Source organism: Nicotiana attenuata, chromosome 10, assembly GCF_001879085.1.
Source record: "Nicotiana attenuata strain UT chromosome 10, NIATTr2, whole genome shotgun sequence".
Taxonomy (NCBI): Eukaryota; Viridiplantae; Streptophyta; class Magnoliopsida; order Solanales; family Solanaceae; genus Nicotiana; species Nicotiana attenuata.
The window spans coordinates 19,830,801-19,849,000 of NC_031998.1; the positions used below are offsets into that span (position 1 = coordinate 19,830,801).

General features: G+C 34.3%; 2 protein-coding genes across 2 annotated transcripts; both read right to left on the reverse strand.

The window, feature by feature from the left end:
* Positions 342-4,609, reverse strand: LOC109233124 (protein HHL1, chloroplastic). The gene is made up of 5 exons (XM_019398894.1): positions 4,183-4,609; positions 3,277-3,414; positions 1,533-1,619; positions 1,364-1,411; positions 342-797 (listed from the first exon to the last, which is right to left on the reverse strand). The coding sequence occupies exons 1-5, from the start codon at positions 4,456-4,458 to the stop codon at positions 654-656; spliced, it is 693 nt and encodes a 230-aa protein (XP_019254439.1). The 5' UTR covers positions 4,459-4,609; the 3' UTR covers positions 342-653.
* On the reverse strand, positions 15,456-17,777 carry LOC109233125 (probable carboxylesterase 16). The gene is made up of 2 exons (XM_019398895.1): positions 16,950-17,777; positions 15,456-16,230 (listed from the first exon to the last, which is right to left on the reverse strand). Exons 1-2 carry the CDS (start codon positions 17,591-17,593, stop codon positions 15,687-15,689), a joined length of 1,188 nt encoding a protein of 395 aa, XP_019254440.1. The 5' UTR covers positions 17,594-17,777; the 3' UTR covers positions 15,456-15,686.

The window sequence follows — 18,200 nt, forward strand, 5'->3', positions numbered from 1 at the left end:
ATGTTACTTGCTGCCATTAGCCACTATAGAGCTCTCCTTGGCTCGTCCACTGTATCATTTATGCTTGACAGAAATTTGAAGCTGAATACGAAGAAAAAGATCGGGTTTGAAGCTTGTACCGGACTATCAACAAGCTCTATATATGCATGATGATCAGCAATGCACTTCCTTGTTCAAGGGTAATTGTATTTTGCAGCACTTTGTATCAATATCCACAGATTGGAACTACAATTTTACTTTGAACCAATGCTTACTGAGGTTCCAAATAATATATACAAGTTTTATAATTCTATGATATTCCTTATATAAGTGTGTAGTGGCTGAAGGTGACACATTTCACATTAACAATAAACTAACTAGAGTACTGTTGTATTTTATAATATGAAATGAACAGTATTAAACAAAAATTCCAGTAGAGTTTGTCAAGCATAACTCACTCCAATCAACTAAAAACATGGAAAATCAAGGGCTGGGAACTTTTTGATAGTTTAACAAGTATGCTTTAAAGTATAGTTCCTCATCTTCCAGAGCACGTTATCAGTTCTTCGCCCTGCTGATTTAAGAATGGTAAATGCAGTAGGTTGAAGAAAAAGTGAATGTGACAACAAACATCCATGTGACATCTAAGTTCTGCAGTACTTATGGTGAATCTTCTATTTGGATCCTTCTTTTGGTGAATCTTCCTCTGATGACTCAGACGTCGGAAGGGCTGTCAGCTTACCAAATGACTCTTTAGCATCTCCGAAGAAGTCCTTGACCTTATCAACGACTGTTTTAAGCTGATCCGGGGTCGGAAGCTGAAAGAATCATATGAAGATTTTGAAAGATGTCATCCAGCGGAAAGCAGAACAACATCCAATTCCATGTTATTGTCTAAAATTTTCAGATAAATTTGTTCAGCAAATTGAATGCCTCTTAGCAAACCTTAATTGTTTATAAGCTAGCTACATGGTACAGATTCTTTGGACAAATCCAATTTGATTGGTTAATAGATGCAATAATATGCTTTCTGGAAATAGCGATTACTCAATGTAGAAGAGATCATTCAACATAATCAGAAGCCTATGGTCATATACAGAGGAAGTGCAATGAAAGATTTAATATTTTAGACCATAAAGGAGTGCAAAACTGAGAAACTCCGGGAAATTACGCTGATTCTGAGACATAATTCTTTAAATAGATAAACCACAAAGCTGTAGTAATGATTAGAGATTCATTTATCGTTTTTCGTAGAAAAAAACTGCAGCACCCAATAGCAACGTCTTCTGTTCTTAATATTTTGATTATTATCCCATGGTTTATTATATACCCACCAACTATAATTGCTGTATAGTAAAGCCTAGAACAGCTGTCAGTTCCGTACCTCAATAACATCTGTAGTAGAAAGGGCAGCCCTCAAATTGTTATTCTCCTGCGAATTAGACAGAACAATTTTTTTCAGATCTTTCTTTTACATGTGTCCTACGAATTAGCAAGAACGCGTAAGAAAACAAAGAATAAATACTGAATGGTGTAGAGACTAAGAACATTACAACAAGTTTGTATCCATATCTAAATTCTGTCGCGGACTTCAATACACGATGCTGTTTCATTGCCAATTTCTGTATATTCTTTTCATCCTGTTCCAAGTAGAAACGAAAGTTACAGTATCTCAGAAACATTGATATAACCCCAAAGAATTAATGTAAATTAACAATGCAATAATGTCAGACTCATATTTCTTGATCATTTACTCATCTTTCTAGTGAATCTTAGATTTCAAGGTAGGATCAATAGCATAGGCTTTGCCTTGTTATAAACTCTTGGTTCATTCATATGGGTTTCAATTTATTTACATCTAAAGGTGTTTAACGGGTGGGCCGGGCCGGGCCTATATTTTTTTTGGACCCGTACGGGTTACGGTCCGGGCCGGTTACGGGTTGGGTCTTAACGGGTTTAACGGGTTCGGGTTCATCCGGGTAAAAATTGAACCATAAGGGTTACGGGTTGAGGGGGCCGGGCCGGGTTTAGTATAATTTTAATTTTTTTTTTTTGGATTTTGTATAAATATTGTAAGTTATAGTATTAATACAAAGTACTAACATAAAGAATACAAGGAAGATAGGAAAAATTTGCACTTATAAATTGCAAGTGCTATATTTATTTCAAAATTACAAAATTAAAGTTTGCATTTAAAAAGTAAATTAACAAATAAATAGTAAACTAAATTTTCATGCATAATAAATTAATAATACTTCAAATTAATCTAACAAACTAAATCATTAAGCATAAATACGTCTAATAATTTAAAATAACACAAATTGTCTTAAAATCTTAAAATAACACATATATAGCATATTTTAAAAATAATACGTTACCATCATATTCTATGATTTGAGCATTTATAGTTTTATACCCTAAATATATACACTATATGTTAAATTCCAACAATTTTAAATTATGTTAATTAGTATACAGGTATATTCATGGTATATTCATGGTATATTTATAGTATATTCATGGTATATTCATGGTATATTCACGGTATATTCATGTTATATTCACGTTCCGGGCCGGGCTGGTTAATCGGTTTAACGGCACTGTTCATCTAACGGGTTTTACCGGGCTGGGTAACCCGTTTCAAAAATTTAAACCGTCCAAACCCACCCCAACCCCCCTACCCAGCCCAGCCCAGCCCCCCCCCCCTTACCGGTCCGGGCCGGTTCTGGGTTCTACCGGTCTGGGCCGGTCCGGAACCGGGCTGACCCGGCCCGTTTAACACCTCTATTTACATCTACCTAGAACAATAATGAAGGGGAACCTTGGAGCAATGGTAAAGTTGTTTTCGTGTGACCTATAGGTCACGGGTTTGAGCCATGGAAGCGGCCACTAATGCTTGCATTAGGGTAGGCTGTCTACATCACACCCCTTAGGGTGCGGCCCTTCCTCGGACCCTGCGTGAATGCGGGATGCTTTGTGCACCGGGCTGCCCTTTACCTCGAACAATAATACTCGTTTATCAGGACAATACATGTTTGATAGACAAATCATTGTTTCAGATGGATCGTGCACTTGATGCAATGCCATAACCCTGAAAGCAATCATCAACCATGATGATTGTACAAGCGTTAAGAATTTGCTTAAAAGCCCAAAGAACAGTTTTCAGCTCATTACCTCCTGGGTCATTGAAGAAAGTGAGCACGAGAGAAACCATATTCCTGCTATCTCTTATAAAGGATCAAGAAACTGGATACTAACAAGGGACTGAGGTCTAACTAGTTGTTCACAGGCACTTACATTGTATATCACTGCCGCGAGATTCCTAGCTAGAGTATCTTTGTATATATATTTCCCTAGGAAGTTGTCTTTTGCAGCAACCATTATTTTTGCAGTTGTGCCACCGGTTACAATATTCAGGGGGTACCAAAGATAAACCTGTCCCGAGGAATAAAACAAAACAAGAATTAGAATTTCCACAAGCTAAACTGTAAATAAACTATGTGAAGGAAGAAATACGAACAAAAGTGGAAAGTTTTGAACTTTAAAGTAGTCATGAGCTGGGAACTGCCTACATTCATTTCAAAGTCAATTCCATTCAAACTCGAATGAAGGATATGGTGAGGTAAGATGAAAAAAACACAGGGGAATGTGATTATCAACAAGTAGATGATTAGAGGAATATTTTCATTCGAAAGATTGAGTAGCCCTAGCTAATCAGATGTAACTAGTCCTTTCACTTGGTTTCAAAACCATCCATCTTACTAACTCATAAAGCTTTGAATATTCAACACGAAATCTTACTTCTACTTACAAACAGAAATATATACTTACAAGACTCACTGAACAAGACTAGGCATTGCCTTGGTACAACAAGAAGTGCAAAGGAACAAACATTACTCTCCCAACAACAACTACCCCTCAATCCCAAGCAAGTTGGGAGGGGTATGACCATACTGCTCCATTTTAGGCCAAATTTTGTATTGTGAGGATTCAGCATCATAAAATGACATGAACTGTTAGCCTACCGCAATGTGAGCAAGCTAAAACTTTACTCTCCCAATAGTCAAAAGGTCACGAATCTTTATCGCCTATAGTCTTAAACTACAGCATAGAGTATTAAAAGAATAAATACAACAACAATTATACTTATTGAACCCCAGCTGAAAATTTAAAGGACAAAAGATATAAGGGAGAAGTAGTAACATTGGCCATGCGAACAAAGATAACGAATTTGGGGTTGCCATCATCTTCAATCTTGGGAATAGGAGGAGCCATACGTTGGTACTGACGAGCTGCCATTCCTCCTTTCTTTCCTTTTGCTTCAACCACTAACAATCTTCCACCATGTAACTGCCTCTGCTTCTCAGTTGTTCTTGAGGAGAAAAGTGAATGTTTAACAATCGAAAAATCTTCATGGGTTCTTGAATTTGAAAGGGGTAATCTAACCAGTGGATTCAAAGACGACATAGCCACTTCCATATTTCTTTCTTACAATTCTTCTGCTACTATGAATTTTCCTTCTTTTTTCTTTCTGTTTAGTTTTTGAGGTATTTTTGCAAGGTGGATGGGGAGCCAAATCACCAGCAGCACTGCTTGTGAGTTGTGAGATTCTTGGATCACCTTATCCACAAATTTCTTTTTTGTTTGAAATTGAGTTTAAGCTACTAGGAGTAATAAATATGTTCCATACACGTGGCATGGTAATAAGCTACTAGTACTCCCTCCGGTCCAAAATAAGTGATTTTCTGGATATTTTTACACAAATTAAGAAATCCACCTTTTAGCATTAATTAGCAATGGAATTGACCATAATAACCTTTACTATCTCACATAAACACTCCTAACACATATTCCAACACCATTTACTTCAAGGACAATGTAGGAAAAAAATAATTAATTCTTTCTTAAAATCTGAAAAAATCACTTATTTTGGACCACAAGAAAAAGGCCAAAAAACCACTTATTTTGGACCGGAGGGAGTATTATATTAACAATTCAACCTTGTACACACGAGATAACTGTTATGAAAATAATTATATTGTGGATCTTCATTTAATACTCCGCTATTAGATAATATTTCTCAAGAAGATTATCCATTTAGTACTCCATTGAAGTTTATCTACAAGTAGTTGATGCAGGCAAGTTACAAGCAACTCAATGAAATGATTTGCAGCAGCTTCTTATTAAACAGGCAAGTTGCAAGCAGCTCATGCAGACAGCTTACAAGTAGCTCAAGAAAAGCCTTGCAGCTGCTTCCTGAAAGCCTTGCAACTGCTTCCTTTCTTCTATAAATAGAGGATTTTTGTTCATTATGTACTTCAGTTTGAAGTTGAATAATATCAATCTCTCTCTCTCCATACTTGTCTTCGATTTATTTACTTTACAGTCTTTATTTTATAACACGTTATCAGCACGAGACTCTGCCATTTTGAGCATTTACTTCGAATTTAATTTCTATTTCAGTGTTCATCTCCGATGTAAGGCGACGCTCTCACGTCCGTGGTTAGATCTTATTCATTCCGAGCATCATAAGGCAGATTATATCCTTAAGGTGTGTTCATCTACGATGTAAGGCGACGCTTTTACGTCCGTGGTTAGATCTTGTTCATTCCGAGTATCATAAGGCAGATTATATCCTTAAGGTGGTGAGTTTTTCTTCTTCGCAGTAGTGATGTAATATTACTTACATCTGGAGTGGCCAAATTTGCGTAAATTAAATTGAGCCTTTTGCTTATATTTTAATATTGCTTGGTTATATGATACGTATACAATACCTATTTTGGTATTTATTTTCTTCCTAATTATTTTAATAAAGGATTACAAAGTGGATAACATTGTTAGATCCACTTGTACTCCAGCAGAATGCAAGAATATACAACCACCAGAAGTGGTTATGTTTCGTATATCTCATTGTAACTAATTTTTTGTTAACCACCAGAAGTGTATATGCCTATGACCACCAGAAGTGATAATTTAGGCTTTCTATGGTTACAATTGAAGATAAGCTGGAGAAAATTTCTCTATATTACTTGCATGCCTCGATTTGCTCCTGAAGTAGCATTATCTTAAAAGAGGTTGAAGCATCACACGATTTGGTGTGATTAATGAACATTCAGATAATTATGTTCCGTTCCTTGAAGGATGAGAACTTTTGATAAATATTAATTCATTCCCTGAAGTGAATGTGACAACATTAATAAAGCTCGTAAATATGAACGCGCTCTTAATTTAAACATATTATAATTCACCTCCAAAAGAGGTAATATGATTGAGAGAATATATACTCAATATTTCGTATTTTAATTTGCTCCTGAAGTAGTAAAACAATTGAAATTTTCTCCTGAAGCAGGAAAATATTATGAAACTGTCTTTTTGTGCTTAAATAAAATAATGAACTATTCAAAGTTATTTTTGAAGCACATTTTCATTCCCTAGAGTGAATGAAGAAATATCACAACTCACCTCCTGAAGAGCTAGAATACCAGAGGATATAAATATTATTTTTGTGGCATAAAGATCATTACCGCACGTACCTGTTGTACGTAAAACATCTTGGATAATTTTTTTAAGTATCATTCTAAGGCAAAAGCATTCTTGTAGAATACTTTCTACTACAACCATATTAATATGTTATGGTTAGTTATCGAGTTCCCAGAAGAAAGTAACAACTCATGTATCTTTCTCCGAAGGATATAATGACTATGTGGTTGCCGATTTGATATAAAATATTCAGATGTTAAGGAGTTTCTCCCTGAAGGAGATATTTGTCGCAAAATTGGTGGTAAAAATACTGAAATTCTTAATTTCTTACATTTATAAATTCAGAATTGTCTTTATAATATTCATTTGATTATGATTTTCTCTGATGACGCCAGAAGTTTCTGAGCAATATTTGATTGTACAAAATATATCAACAACTCCTGAAGAGCTAACTGTTTGTCTAGAAGACATATGACACTAGTAGTATCCGATAAATATTAGATTGTGGATAATGAATGAAGGCTCTTGAAGAGCTTATATACAAATATGCCATTCATATTGTATGATTATGGTCAAAACATATGTTGTAGTAAACTTGAAGTTTACTAATACAAATGACAATCATACTGAAACTACAAATGATTGAAAGATTGAGGATCTTCATGTTTCCACAATCATAGGGGGTAAATATGTATGTGAGAAGTTACCCGCCTTATTCTTCAATTTGTACTACATCATGTATCACAATAAATCAGAAGTTTACTAATGCAAAAATAACTACAGTAAATTAGAAATTTACTTATACAAAAGTAGCCACAGTAAATCAGAAGTTTACTAATGCAAAAGTTTGTGCCATAGTAAACCACAAATTTACTAAGAGATAGCATATGCCATGATAAACTTGAAGTTTTTATTTGCCATTTTAAATGAGCTATTTGAGAATTTAGATAAGCATATACTGAAGAACTAGAAGATTCTTCAAGAATTCTCCCGTGTTTCTTGTTCTCATAATAAATTGATTATACCAGCTAAAGTTGGGACTAAGACCCCTGATTCTGAAATATATAAAGGTGAATAGGGGACCATTCACCTGTTATGTGAACCACTTATAGATGCATATATAAGATGGTTACATGTATGTTTATTGCCAACCTGCAGTTTGGCATTTGAGATTGCTTTTCTCAATTAAGAGCATAACTTTCAGATTATGAAATCAATGCTGGTTTATATCCAAGCTGGTTTAGCATTGAATACCTCCTACTAATGGCTAAGCTATTGCTTATGAGAACAAAGCTTCATGTGTTGGTGTAAGATATTCTAAATTGCATACAGCAGCACTTGTATGCATCAGACCAACAATATATGATAAAGTTCTCCACTTACAATTGGTTTAGGATCAGAAATCAAATATTTTTACTATCTTTTGATATGTGGTATATAATTAATTTTTCTACCACAATACACAAAGATATGTTTCCCAAAGAAGATTGGGAATATATGTTAGTTTTTCTAACATTTGGGGGATGGAATAAACAGCTGAAAAAATATGCTATATGAATCGTATTATCATTAATATAATCCTCACTTAGAAGATAATTCAAGTCAAATGCCAGAAGCATTTGCTGATCCAAAATTTAATATCATATTTCAGCTGCAAATGCTCCTATTAAAATTAAAGTCCCTGAAGGATAGAGTTTATTGTACGCATGAAGCGTGGTAGACCAATCGGTTCCAAAGATAAAAATCCTTGAAAAATGGTAGGCACTACTGATCAAAATGATCATAATGAAAAGGAAATAAGCTCTAGAAGAGCCCACGACATAACATTTTATGAAACTCCCGAAGAAGTTCAGGTACCTAAAAATAAAGAAAGTGATGAGATCTCAATAAGTTATGTCGCTTAGGAATTGATACAAAGTGATCGTCGACGATATATTTGATACAATATAGTGCACAATATTGTAAAAGATTGTGAGGATCGGACCAGCAGTCCAGACACTTGAAGATGTCATACCATTTAGATACAAGTCATAACCTATTATGACTTTTTTGATTAAATCTATATGAAGATCCTTGAATGATTTAAAATGCCTAAAGCATATAATTTAAAGTCTTGAGAAATGTACTCGATCAAATTATAAAGATCTGTGTACGGTTTAAAGCAATTCGGGCGTGTGTGGTATAATCGCCCTCAGTAAATATTTGCTGAAAGAAGATTATATAAATGATGTTATTTATCCATGTATTTTTATAAAGAAAATGACATCACAATTTGTTATACTTGCTGTTTATGTTGATGACATAAATCTTGTTGGAACTCCAGAAGAGCTCCAAAAGGCAATTGAATATCTTAAGAAAGAATTTGAGATGAATGATCTTGGAAAGACAAAACTTTGTCTTGGCTTACAAATTGAATATTTAGCAGACGGGATCTTTATCCATCAATCTGCCTATAGAGAAAGGGTCTTAAAACACTTTTACATGGACAAAGCACACCCATTAAGTACACCAATGATTGTTCGATCACTTGAAGTGAACAAGGACCCGTTCCGACCTCCAGAATAGGATGAGGAACTCTTTGGTCCTGAAACACCCTATCTCAGTGCAATTGATGCACTTATGTATCTTGCTAATGCTACAAGGCCTAACATAGTATTTTTTGTTAATTTACTAGCAAAATATAGCTCTTCTTCTACACGGAGATATTGGAATGGGATTAAGCATAAATTACGATATTTAAAGGGAGCTCTTGATATGAGTTTGTTTTATGCTAACAAAGGTAGTACAGATCATGTTGGTTATGCGGATGCAGGTTACTTATCTGATCCACATAAAGCTCGATCTCAAACCGGGGAATGCATGTGGTTGAGATCAGTGATTCATTCGAGAAAAATGTGGTTTGGAATGTGATAAAAGAACCACAATTTTATACGAAGACAATGTTGCATGCATGGCCCAATTGAAGGGAGGATTTATAAAAGGAGATAGAATGAAGCACATTTCACCAAAATTATTCTACACACATGATTTTCAGAAAAATGGTGACATTGTTGTGCAACAAATCCGTGAAAATCAAGCAGATTTGTTCACTAAATCTTTGCCAACTTCAACTTTTGAGAAAATGGTATACAAGATTGGAATGCAGAGACTCAAATATTTGAAACAAGATTTTCATCAGGGGGAGTGAAGTACGCGTTGTACTCTTTTTTCCTTACTAAGATTTTTTCCATGGGGTTTTTCTCGTAAGGTTTTTACTGAGGCAGCCAGAAATGCGTATTACTAAATATGTGTACTCTTTTTCCTTCACTATGATATTTTCCACTGGGTTTTTTCTAGTTATAAGGTCTTAACGAGGCACAATATCTTTTAATGAACATCCAAGGGGGAGTGTTATGAAAATAATTATATTGTGGGTGTTCATTTTAATATTCCGTTATAGATAATCTTCCTCAAGAAGATTATCCATTTAGTACTCCATTGAAGTTTATCTACAAGCAGTTGATGCAGGCAGGTTGCAAGCAACTCAATGAAATGATTTGCAGCAGCTTCTTATTAAACAGGCAGGTTGCAAGCAGCTCATGCAGACAGCTTACAAGCAGTTCAAGAAAAGTCTTGCAGCTGCTTCCTTTCTTCTATAAATAGAGGAGTTTTCAGTTCATTATGTACTTTAGTTTGAAGTTGAATAATATCAATCTCTCTCTATACTTGTCTTCGATTTATTTACTTTACAGTCTTTATTTTATAACAATAACAACGTAATTGTAAACTTTTATTATCGAATCTTGGATTTTATCTTTTTGTTTTTTGAGTTTGTAAGTATGAGATTATTCGTCCAAACTTACGTACGTTTTTTTTTTGGTTTTGTTTAAACATAATTATTAGTGAAACGGTGAAAGAGCTTGAACCTTTTTGTATCCGTGTAAAACTCCTAATTAAAACTTTTTCATGATTTGCTTTGCGACAAGACTTCTCTAAATATTCCGAGGTGATTAACGGTAGTATGTTCACGTTTAAATGCACGTTTTGTGGGATGGAGCTCCTCTCTATTTTCCATTTTCTCCATTTCCCCAAATTTTTACTTAATGTCATAACTATAAAAGTTGAGATTTAATTGCCCAAAGCAAGCTCCTAACTATATTTTCTTTATTTGCTCTCAAAACTTTTGGCAATAGAGACTCTTAAACATCGAACCTAATGTAAGCATATGTATTTCTAAAGAAGGGAAAAAAAGAATATGTACTTTTTTTTTTCAGAAATACGTATCAAAAGTAGAGATTCACAAAGTATTTTCTTTTGCTCAAAAGATAACTAACGTCGTCTTTCTTTTAGTTTGTCTTTTTGAGACCAATACTATCTTGTCTACACAATTGCAATTATAGATGGATTCTTGAAGATTATCTATTTTCCTATGAAAAATAAATGATTTTTTAGAATTGGTGTACTGTTTAATTGTTGTTCAATTTCAGTAGAGTTAAAAAAAATTAAAATATGAGAAAGATAGGAATATGATGAGCAATTTTTTACCAGAAACTTTTGGATTAAGATTATTGTCTTGTAAGGCGACGCTCCATCTTAATAATAAAAAAATATTTTTAATGGATAAAATAAGAAGTTGGAAGTTCGTTAATTTTGAAATAAGGAAATAAGGAACAACAAAATCCATTAGGGGCGGAGGACTTGAAAGCAATTGAAGGTGTCCCATGAATAAATAATCTATTCAATCATACACTTCATAGAACTAAAAGAAATGCAACTGTTATTTCGAAAGCTCGATCATTTCAAACATTCTGGAAACTAAGGCTGCAAAGAATGTAACTTGTCAAAACAAATTTTCTCGTCCATTTACTTCTTTATTAATGGATATAATTTAAACAACGGAAAAGGACCATATATGCCAGTGAACTATGCGAATTAGGACAGATATGCCCGTCGTTAATAGTTTGGCACAGATATGCCCAATCCGTCCAATACTTGCTCTCATGGAAGAAATAGCACGGTCTAGCCAGTCTTCGGACTGGTCATTCAAAAATAGCCAGCGTTTACCAAGTCAATGAAAAATAGCCACTATTTTGCTACAACAGAGACCGGTCCAACATAATATACTGGAGTTCGATGCACCTGTGTATGAACTTCCAGCATATTATGCTGGAACTCCAACACACGGAAAGCTCTAGCATAATATACTGGAGATTCGAGCACTTGTGTATGAACTTCCAGCATATTATAGTGGACCGGTATACTTTGCTGGAACTCCAGTATTTTATGCTGGAGTTCTAGTGTACTTATGCTGGAACTCCATCATATTATGCTGAAGTTCCAGCATACTTATCCTGGAACTCCAGTATAATATGCTGGAGTTCAAGTATACTTATGCTGGAACTCCAGCATAATATACTGGCGTATTTTTCGGGTTTTGAACAGTGTTTTCGCTCAGATTTATCTTTACATGAAAAGTGGCTAAATTTCGATTACTTTTGAAACTGGGCTATTTTTGAACGACCACTTATAAATCTGGTTATTTTTGAATTTCTCCCTCATTCATGCCCTTAGTTTAACGGATCAGAACCACTATTTTGTCTTTCTTAAATAATTAATAACCGGACCCAACCAAAATCTAATGACCCGATCTGTTAAGGCCCGACCCACCCTTATTTCAAAGATATTTTTTTATATATTATTTTTTTTATTGAGAAATTGTGTGATAATCATATTTATTTATTTGAGTAATTTGATAATCGATTTTTTTGTTATACATCATTTTGGGAAGTAATCCTACTAAAAGTAGTAATTAATATTTATTTATTATTTCAATAATATAATATCGAACTAGTTTGTGCTTTCTTCAATTATTTTACCATCTATTTCTATTTTCACACAATCTATTTGTATTTTTCATCAATACAAATACAAATCTCCATGTTCACTATAACTTAACCTGATAGATCCGGTTTTTTTTTTTTTGTTTAGATAAGTGATCATTACATGATTGATTATTAGTTTATTGGATTATTTTCTGCATTACAATTTGTTATGAAATACGTAATAAATTGTTAAAACAATGGTGCTTCTTTTCCATTTTTATTAATTAATTATTTCATAACAAGCACCATTGTTAAAACAGTGGTGCTTCTTTTTCATTTTTATTAATTAATTATTTCATAACAAGCACTACTACATTTAGTAGGATTACTTCCCGAAATAATGTATAACAAAAAAAATATCGATTATCAAATTATTCAAATAAATAAATATGATTATCACATAATTTCTCAATCAAACAAAAATAATATATCATAAAATATCTTTGAAATAAGGGTGGGTCGGGTCCTAACGGATTGGATGAATAGATTTTGGTTGGGTCCGGTTATTAATTATTTAAGAAAGATAAAATAGTGGTTCCGTTAAACTAAGGGCATGAATGAGCAAGTATTCGACGGATTGGGTATATCTGTGCCAAACTATTAACGACCGGCATATCTGTCCTAATTCGCATAGTTCACTGGCATATATGGCCCTTTTCCGTTAAATGTTTTTCGCAATATACTTCCAGCCCAAGTTTCGTATGCCTATGGAGAAAAATTTCTGGCAATATCCTATATTAGTGGTGGCAAAATGAATTTTAAAAAAACAGTTATATATCCGTCCATATTATCCACTAAAAAATGGGTTGGATAATGAACTTTTAAAAAATTGGGTCAAATATGGATAAGATCCATATTATCTCTTAAAAAATGGATAATCAATTAGTTTAACCTTTACATTTGAAAAGACTCAAATTGGGAGTTTCTCACGTTTGGGAGATTAGGAATTCTCCCAAAAGTGATCATATTCAAAAAGCTAGCCATGAATAATATGTATATCCATATTATCCGCTAGTGAACCCATTTTCTATCCGTGTTAGATATGGGTCGTGTTGAATTATCTATTTTTTGCATGTCCGTTTTTCGGCCCGCCCATATCCAATCCGACCAGCCCGTTCGCCACCCCTACCTTGGATTGTCAAGTTGTTGAATTATCCACATGTTCCAATTTCAAAGTGATTACTGCTATCAGTTAATAGTATTATATTGACAAAATTGCATAATAATGCACTCCTTAAGTTGACCTTGCATTATTTTAGCCCACTTACAAGTTTGCAAATGTGTAGCCAAATATCAATAAACTTAGATCTGAATTTTTTTAGCCCACTTAGAGATGCCTTCCGATAAAACTTTTCAGAACTCCAAAGCATCCTGCACGATACAATCTGGGTGTGTGGGGAGGAAAAGGGCGGATTCAACAAACCCTTCCATACACAGGTCAAAAACATTTAATGGAGGTTATGAGCATCCTGATAGCTTTCTCAGCTTACCTTCTTCACCTATTGAAATCTCCATTCTTAGCTGAGATATAAAGGTCATTGCCTCATCCATAATATGTCTTTTCTTTCTCCAAGGCAAAAAAAAAATTCAACACTGTCTTCCTTCACTGCTAGAAATACGATCCAAACTTAAAAGGGATACCCTATCCAAATAAGGTCGTCCAATTTATACTAAGATCTGCATTAATCCAATAGCATTGCATTAAAGTCTAGATGCCCATCCATATGGAAGCAATATGATCATTCAGTGTCAAAGCACTCCTGAATAGAATAGCATAATATTGCAGAGAGCGNAGTAGTAATTGATATTTATTTATTATTTTAATAATATAATATTCGAATTAGTTTGTGCTTTCTTCGATCATTTTACCATATATTTTATTTTTCTCAGTGGTACTTGTTATGAAATAATTAATTAATAAAAATGGAAAAGAAACACCACTGTTTAAACAGTGGTGCTTGCTATGAAATAATATTTGTTATGAAATAATTAATTAATAAAAATGGAAAAGAAGCACCACAGTTTTAACAATTTATTACTTATTTCATAACAAATTTGTAATGCAGAAAATAATTCAATAAACTAATAATCAATCATATAATGATCATTTATCTAAACAAAAAAACGGATCCATCATGTTATGTTATAGTGAACATGGAGTTATTTATATTTGTATTGGTGAAAAATACAAATAGATTGTGAGAAAAATAAAATAGATGGTAAAATGATTGAAAAAAGCACAAACTAGTTCGAATATTATATTATTAAAATAATAAATACTTATCAATTACGTACTATTTTTAGTAGGATTACTTCCCGAAATGATGTATAACAAAAAAAATATCGATTATCAAATTACTCAAATAAATAAATATGATTATCACACAATTTCTCAATTAAACAAAAATAATATATCAAAAAATATCTTTGAAATAAGGGTGGGTCGGGTCCTAACAGATCGGGTCAGTAGATTTTGGTTGGGTCCGGTTATTAATTATTTAAGAAAGACAATAGTGGTTCCGATCTGTTAAACTAAGGGCATGAATGAGCAAGTATTGGACAAATTGGGCATATCTGTGCCAAACTATTAACGACAGGCATATCTGTCCTAATTCGCATAGTTCACTGGCATATTTGGCCCTTTTCCGTTTAAACAAAGACTCATGTATTATTTTCAGAGAACTTGAGCTGATTAAGCTCCGCAGCTCTATTTGACAACACAATGAAATTCAAGAAAGTTCACATGGTAGAGCATGCCATCTTTGATTCTTGACCCCGGCTGCAATTTATGTAATCTCAACTACTCATCTTTCTCTTGGATCGTCATACAACAACAATAACGACCCAGTATAGTCCCACAAGTCTCTTGGATCGTCATAATCAGCCTAAATTGCTACTTATGAAACTTGTTTTCCTTCGTCCTACCAGGGAAGTCATTTTCCTGATATTAAGACACTTGTATTCATGATGTTTTTCCAAACATGACCAATCGAACATGGCAAAATTGGAAAGATTTTCCATACGATGTTGTAGCACGTAACATGCCTTATTTTAGTTGAATCCTTTCTTCAAATGGTTCCCCCATGCAGCTGAAACCATAAAGGGGAACGCTAGGGATTTACACTAGAGAGCAAATTTACATTAAATTTTAGTGTGCCCTCTGATGTATAAGCTATATGTACATCACTACATACGGTATACAAAAGAATGATTATGAATTAATAAATGAACAAAGTACCCTTAACTTCTAACAGGGATAAAAACTGCTACAAAAACTTCAGCGTGCACAACTAAATATGTCATGAAAGGAGGTTGGCAGACACCCTAAGAGCAGGAACACCTTTGTCTCTGATTCTGATTCTTCATTCAATATGAAAATTCATTGCCTCTGAGGGATATATACTTTTTAACCCATATTGAAATGTCGTCTAAGCAAGCCTGAGCTTTAGGAGTTTTCTGAAGCACATTAAGAGTAGCAAAGTCATGTACAGAATCCTTGTAATCAAGCAGAGGGGCATCAATGTTCACTCTTCGAAGTTCCTTTGAATATGCAATAGCCCTGTCTCGCATCCAATCATGCTGTGCAACCACTGTAAGTGTTGGTGGCATATGCTTTAAGTCCAAGAGTTTATCTTTTCCTGGTACAAGAGGATTTGCAGCTAGATGGTCCAGATTGAAAACTGCTTCCGGGAGGAAGAGTTTCCAAGCAAGAATACATGTAGCTTTGTCATAGAGGTAAGAGTTTGCCAGTTTCATCTCTGAATGCGTAGGAATGTTTCCAATGAAGAAAGGGTACATTAGAACTTGAGCCACTACTTTTATAGGATCCAAAAGCTTTCCTGCCTCAACAGCATATCGCGCAACATAATTGGCAATGTTGGCTCCACAACTTACTCCTAGGAGGACACACCTATAAGATCAGATTGAACAAAGTCACAAGCACTTCTTTGTATAATTCTCATCAAGACATGCAGACATGCACCTAATAAACTGAGAATGCTAAAAGAGAGCCGACATGCAGGTTTTTGAATAGGATCCTATAACTTAGTTATGATTTCATACTGGAGCATTTTGCCAATCTTAGTTATGATTGCATACTGGAGCCTTTTGCCCATCTTTATACATGAATTTGTCACATCAAACTCTAATGCAACCTCTCAAAACTCTCTGTGTCCCATGTTTGGAGACTTAAAACACCATCACAAGGCCATCTGTTTAGCTTAGAGCTCAAAGGATTAAATACAAGAAGCATACAAAATTGGGAAAAATAGGAGTTAATCAATCACTAAGTACTTTTGATCCATGTTTTGCATAGTATTAGTTGATGAGGCACTCCATATAAATATTAAGTATTCCTCAAGCAACAACTACCTCTTCTATCCAAAATAGCAGCTGAAATACCTTAGCTGGTACTCCCTCTGTTCTATTCTATATACAACACTTTTTCAATTTTAGTCCATATTTAAATATAGTTTCACTTTAAACGTCTTATTTTTACCTTAAATGAAATGCTCTGAAATATCATGACATGTGTAATTAAGATCACACTGTGCCCTATTAAAACAAGAGAAATCAAAACAAGTACTACTTATTCGCTATGCCAAAAGCTTGAATAAGTGAAAATTATACCTTGAAGGGTCTAAATGAGCAGCTAACCAAGGGTCAACCATAGAAGCTCCAAATCCATCAAGAATTCGCCTTCCACTACCCTTCTCCCCGTTAACCATCCTCGACCTTCCACATTCAGCCAAGTTAGCTTGCTTAGCTAACCATTTAATGGCCATAACCCCATCTTCAAATGCAGCAGGATACCGACTCTCCGGTGCCAGCCTATACCCAACTGAGACCACAATCGCATCACAAGATTTCGCCAATTTCCTACAGAAAACATCATTAGAAACTGTATCAATACCCCCACTCACCCATGCACCACCATGAAACTGCAAAATCACCGGCAATTTCTTGCAACTGTTCCCATTTTTATAAATTGGCACATAACCCCCATAAGCCCCATCACTGGAGACCGAATTTCTTAGAGAGGATTGAGGGAGGAAAATTCTGAGGGAGAGATTTGTCAAAGGATCAATATGAAGGTCCTTAGTTGCAACCCCATTGTTCGAGAAGCTAGGATTAGAGGTGGCAGTGGTTTCATCAGCGCGTGAAACGACATCGTTTAAAAAGTCTGAAGTTGAGGATTCGATTAAGGTTTGTAATCGGCGTTTAAGGTTGTACTTGAAGAGTACGCTATAAACTTTCACCATTAAGCTCGGCATTTTCTCCCTAAATTACAGATTGAAAGTGTTTGGAATGTTTGAAAGAAGTAGTAGTAAGGATTTTAAAATGAAGGAATTAAGGAAGCGTTGAAGATTAAGAGGTCATCGCCGCGGAGGAATTTGTTTCGTTCAAAGGAAAAGACGGAGAAAATGACTTTTCAGCTATGGAAGCTTCCATTAATGGTTTTGAATTCTTCGGCGAGCGGTTGCTACGTGTGGGCGTCAGCCATGAATCATTTGAATTTGGCCGGGATTACACGTTACTGTATAATAATACAATACAATTAGAGATTGGAGTTGTGTAATTACTGGGGTAGTAATTACACAACCTAGTAATTACACAATTGTGTAATTATGATGACCTGTTTGTTTGACATAGTGTAATAACAAATTTACTGTTTGGTTGCACAAGTGTAATTACACAGTTAGATTAAATTTTAAATTAAGTAATTATCAAAACTTAAAAATTAATATAATAAATATATACCTATTAATTTTTATAAGTATAAATAATATTATATTTGGTATTTAAGATGTATATTTTTCGTAAATATACATTAATTAGTAATCATATATTTATAACTAATATTATAAAAACAATTTATAT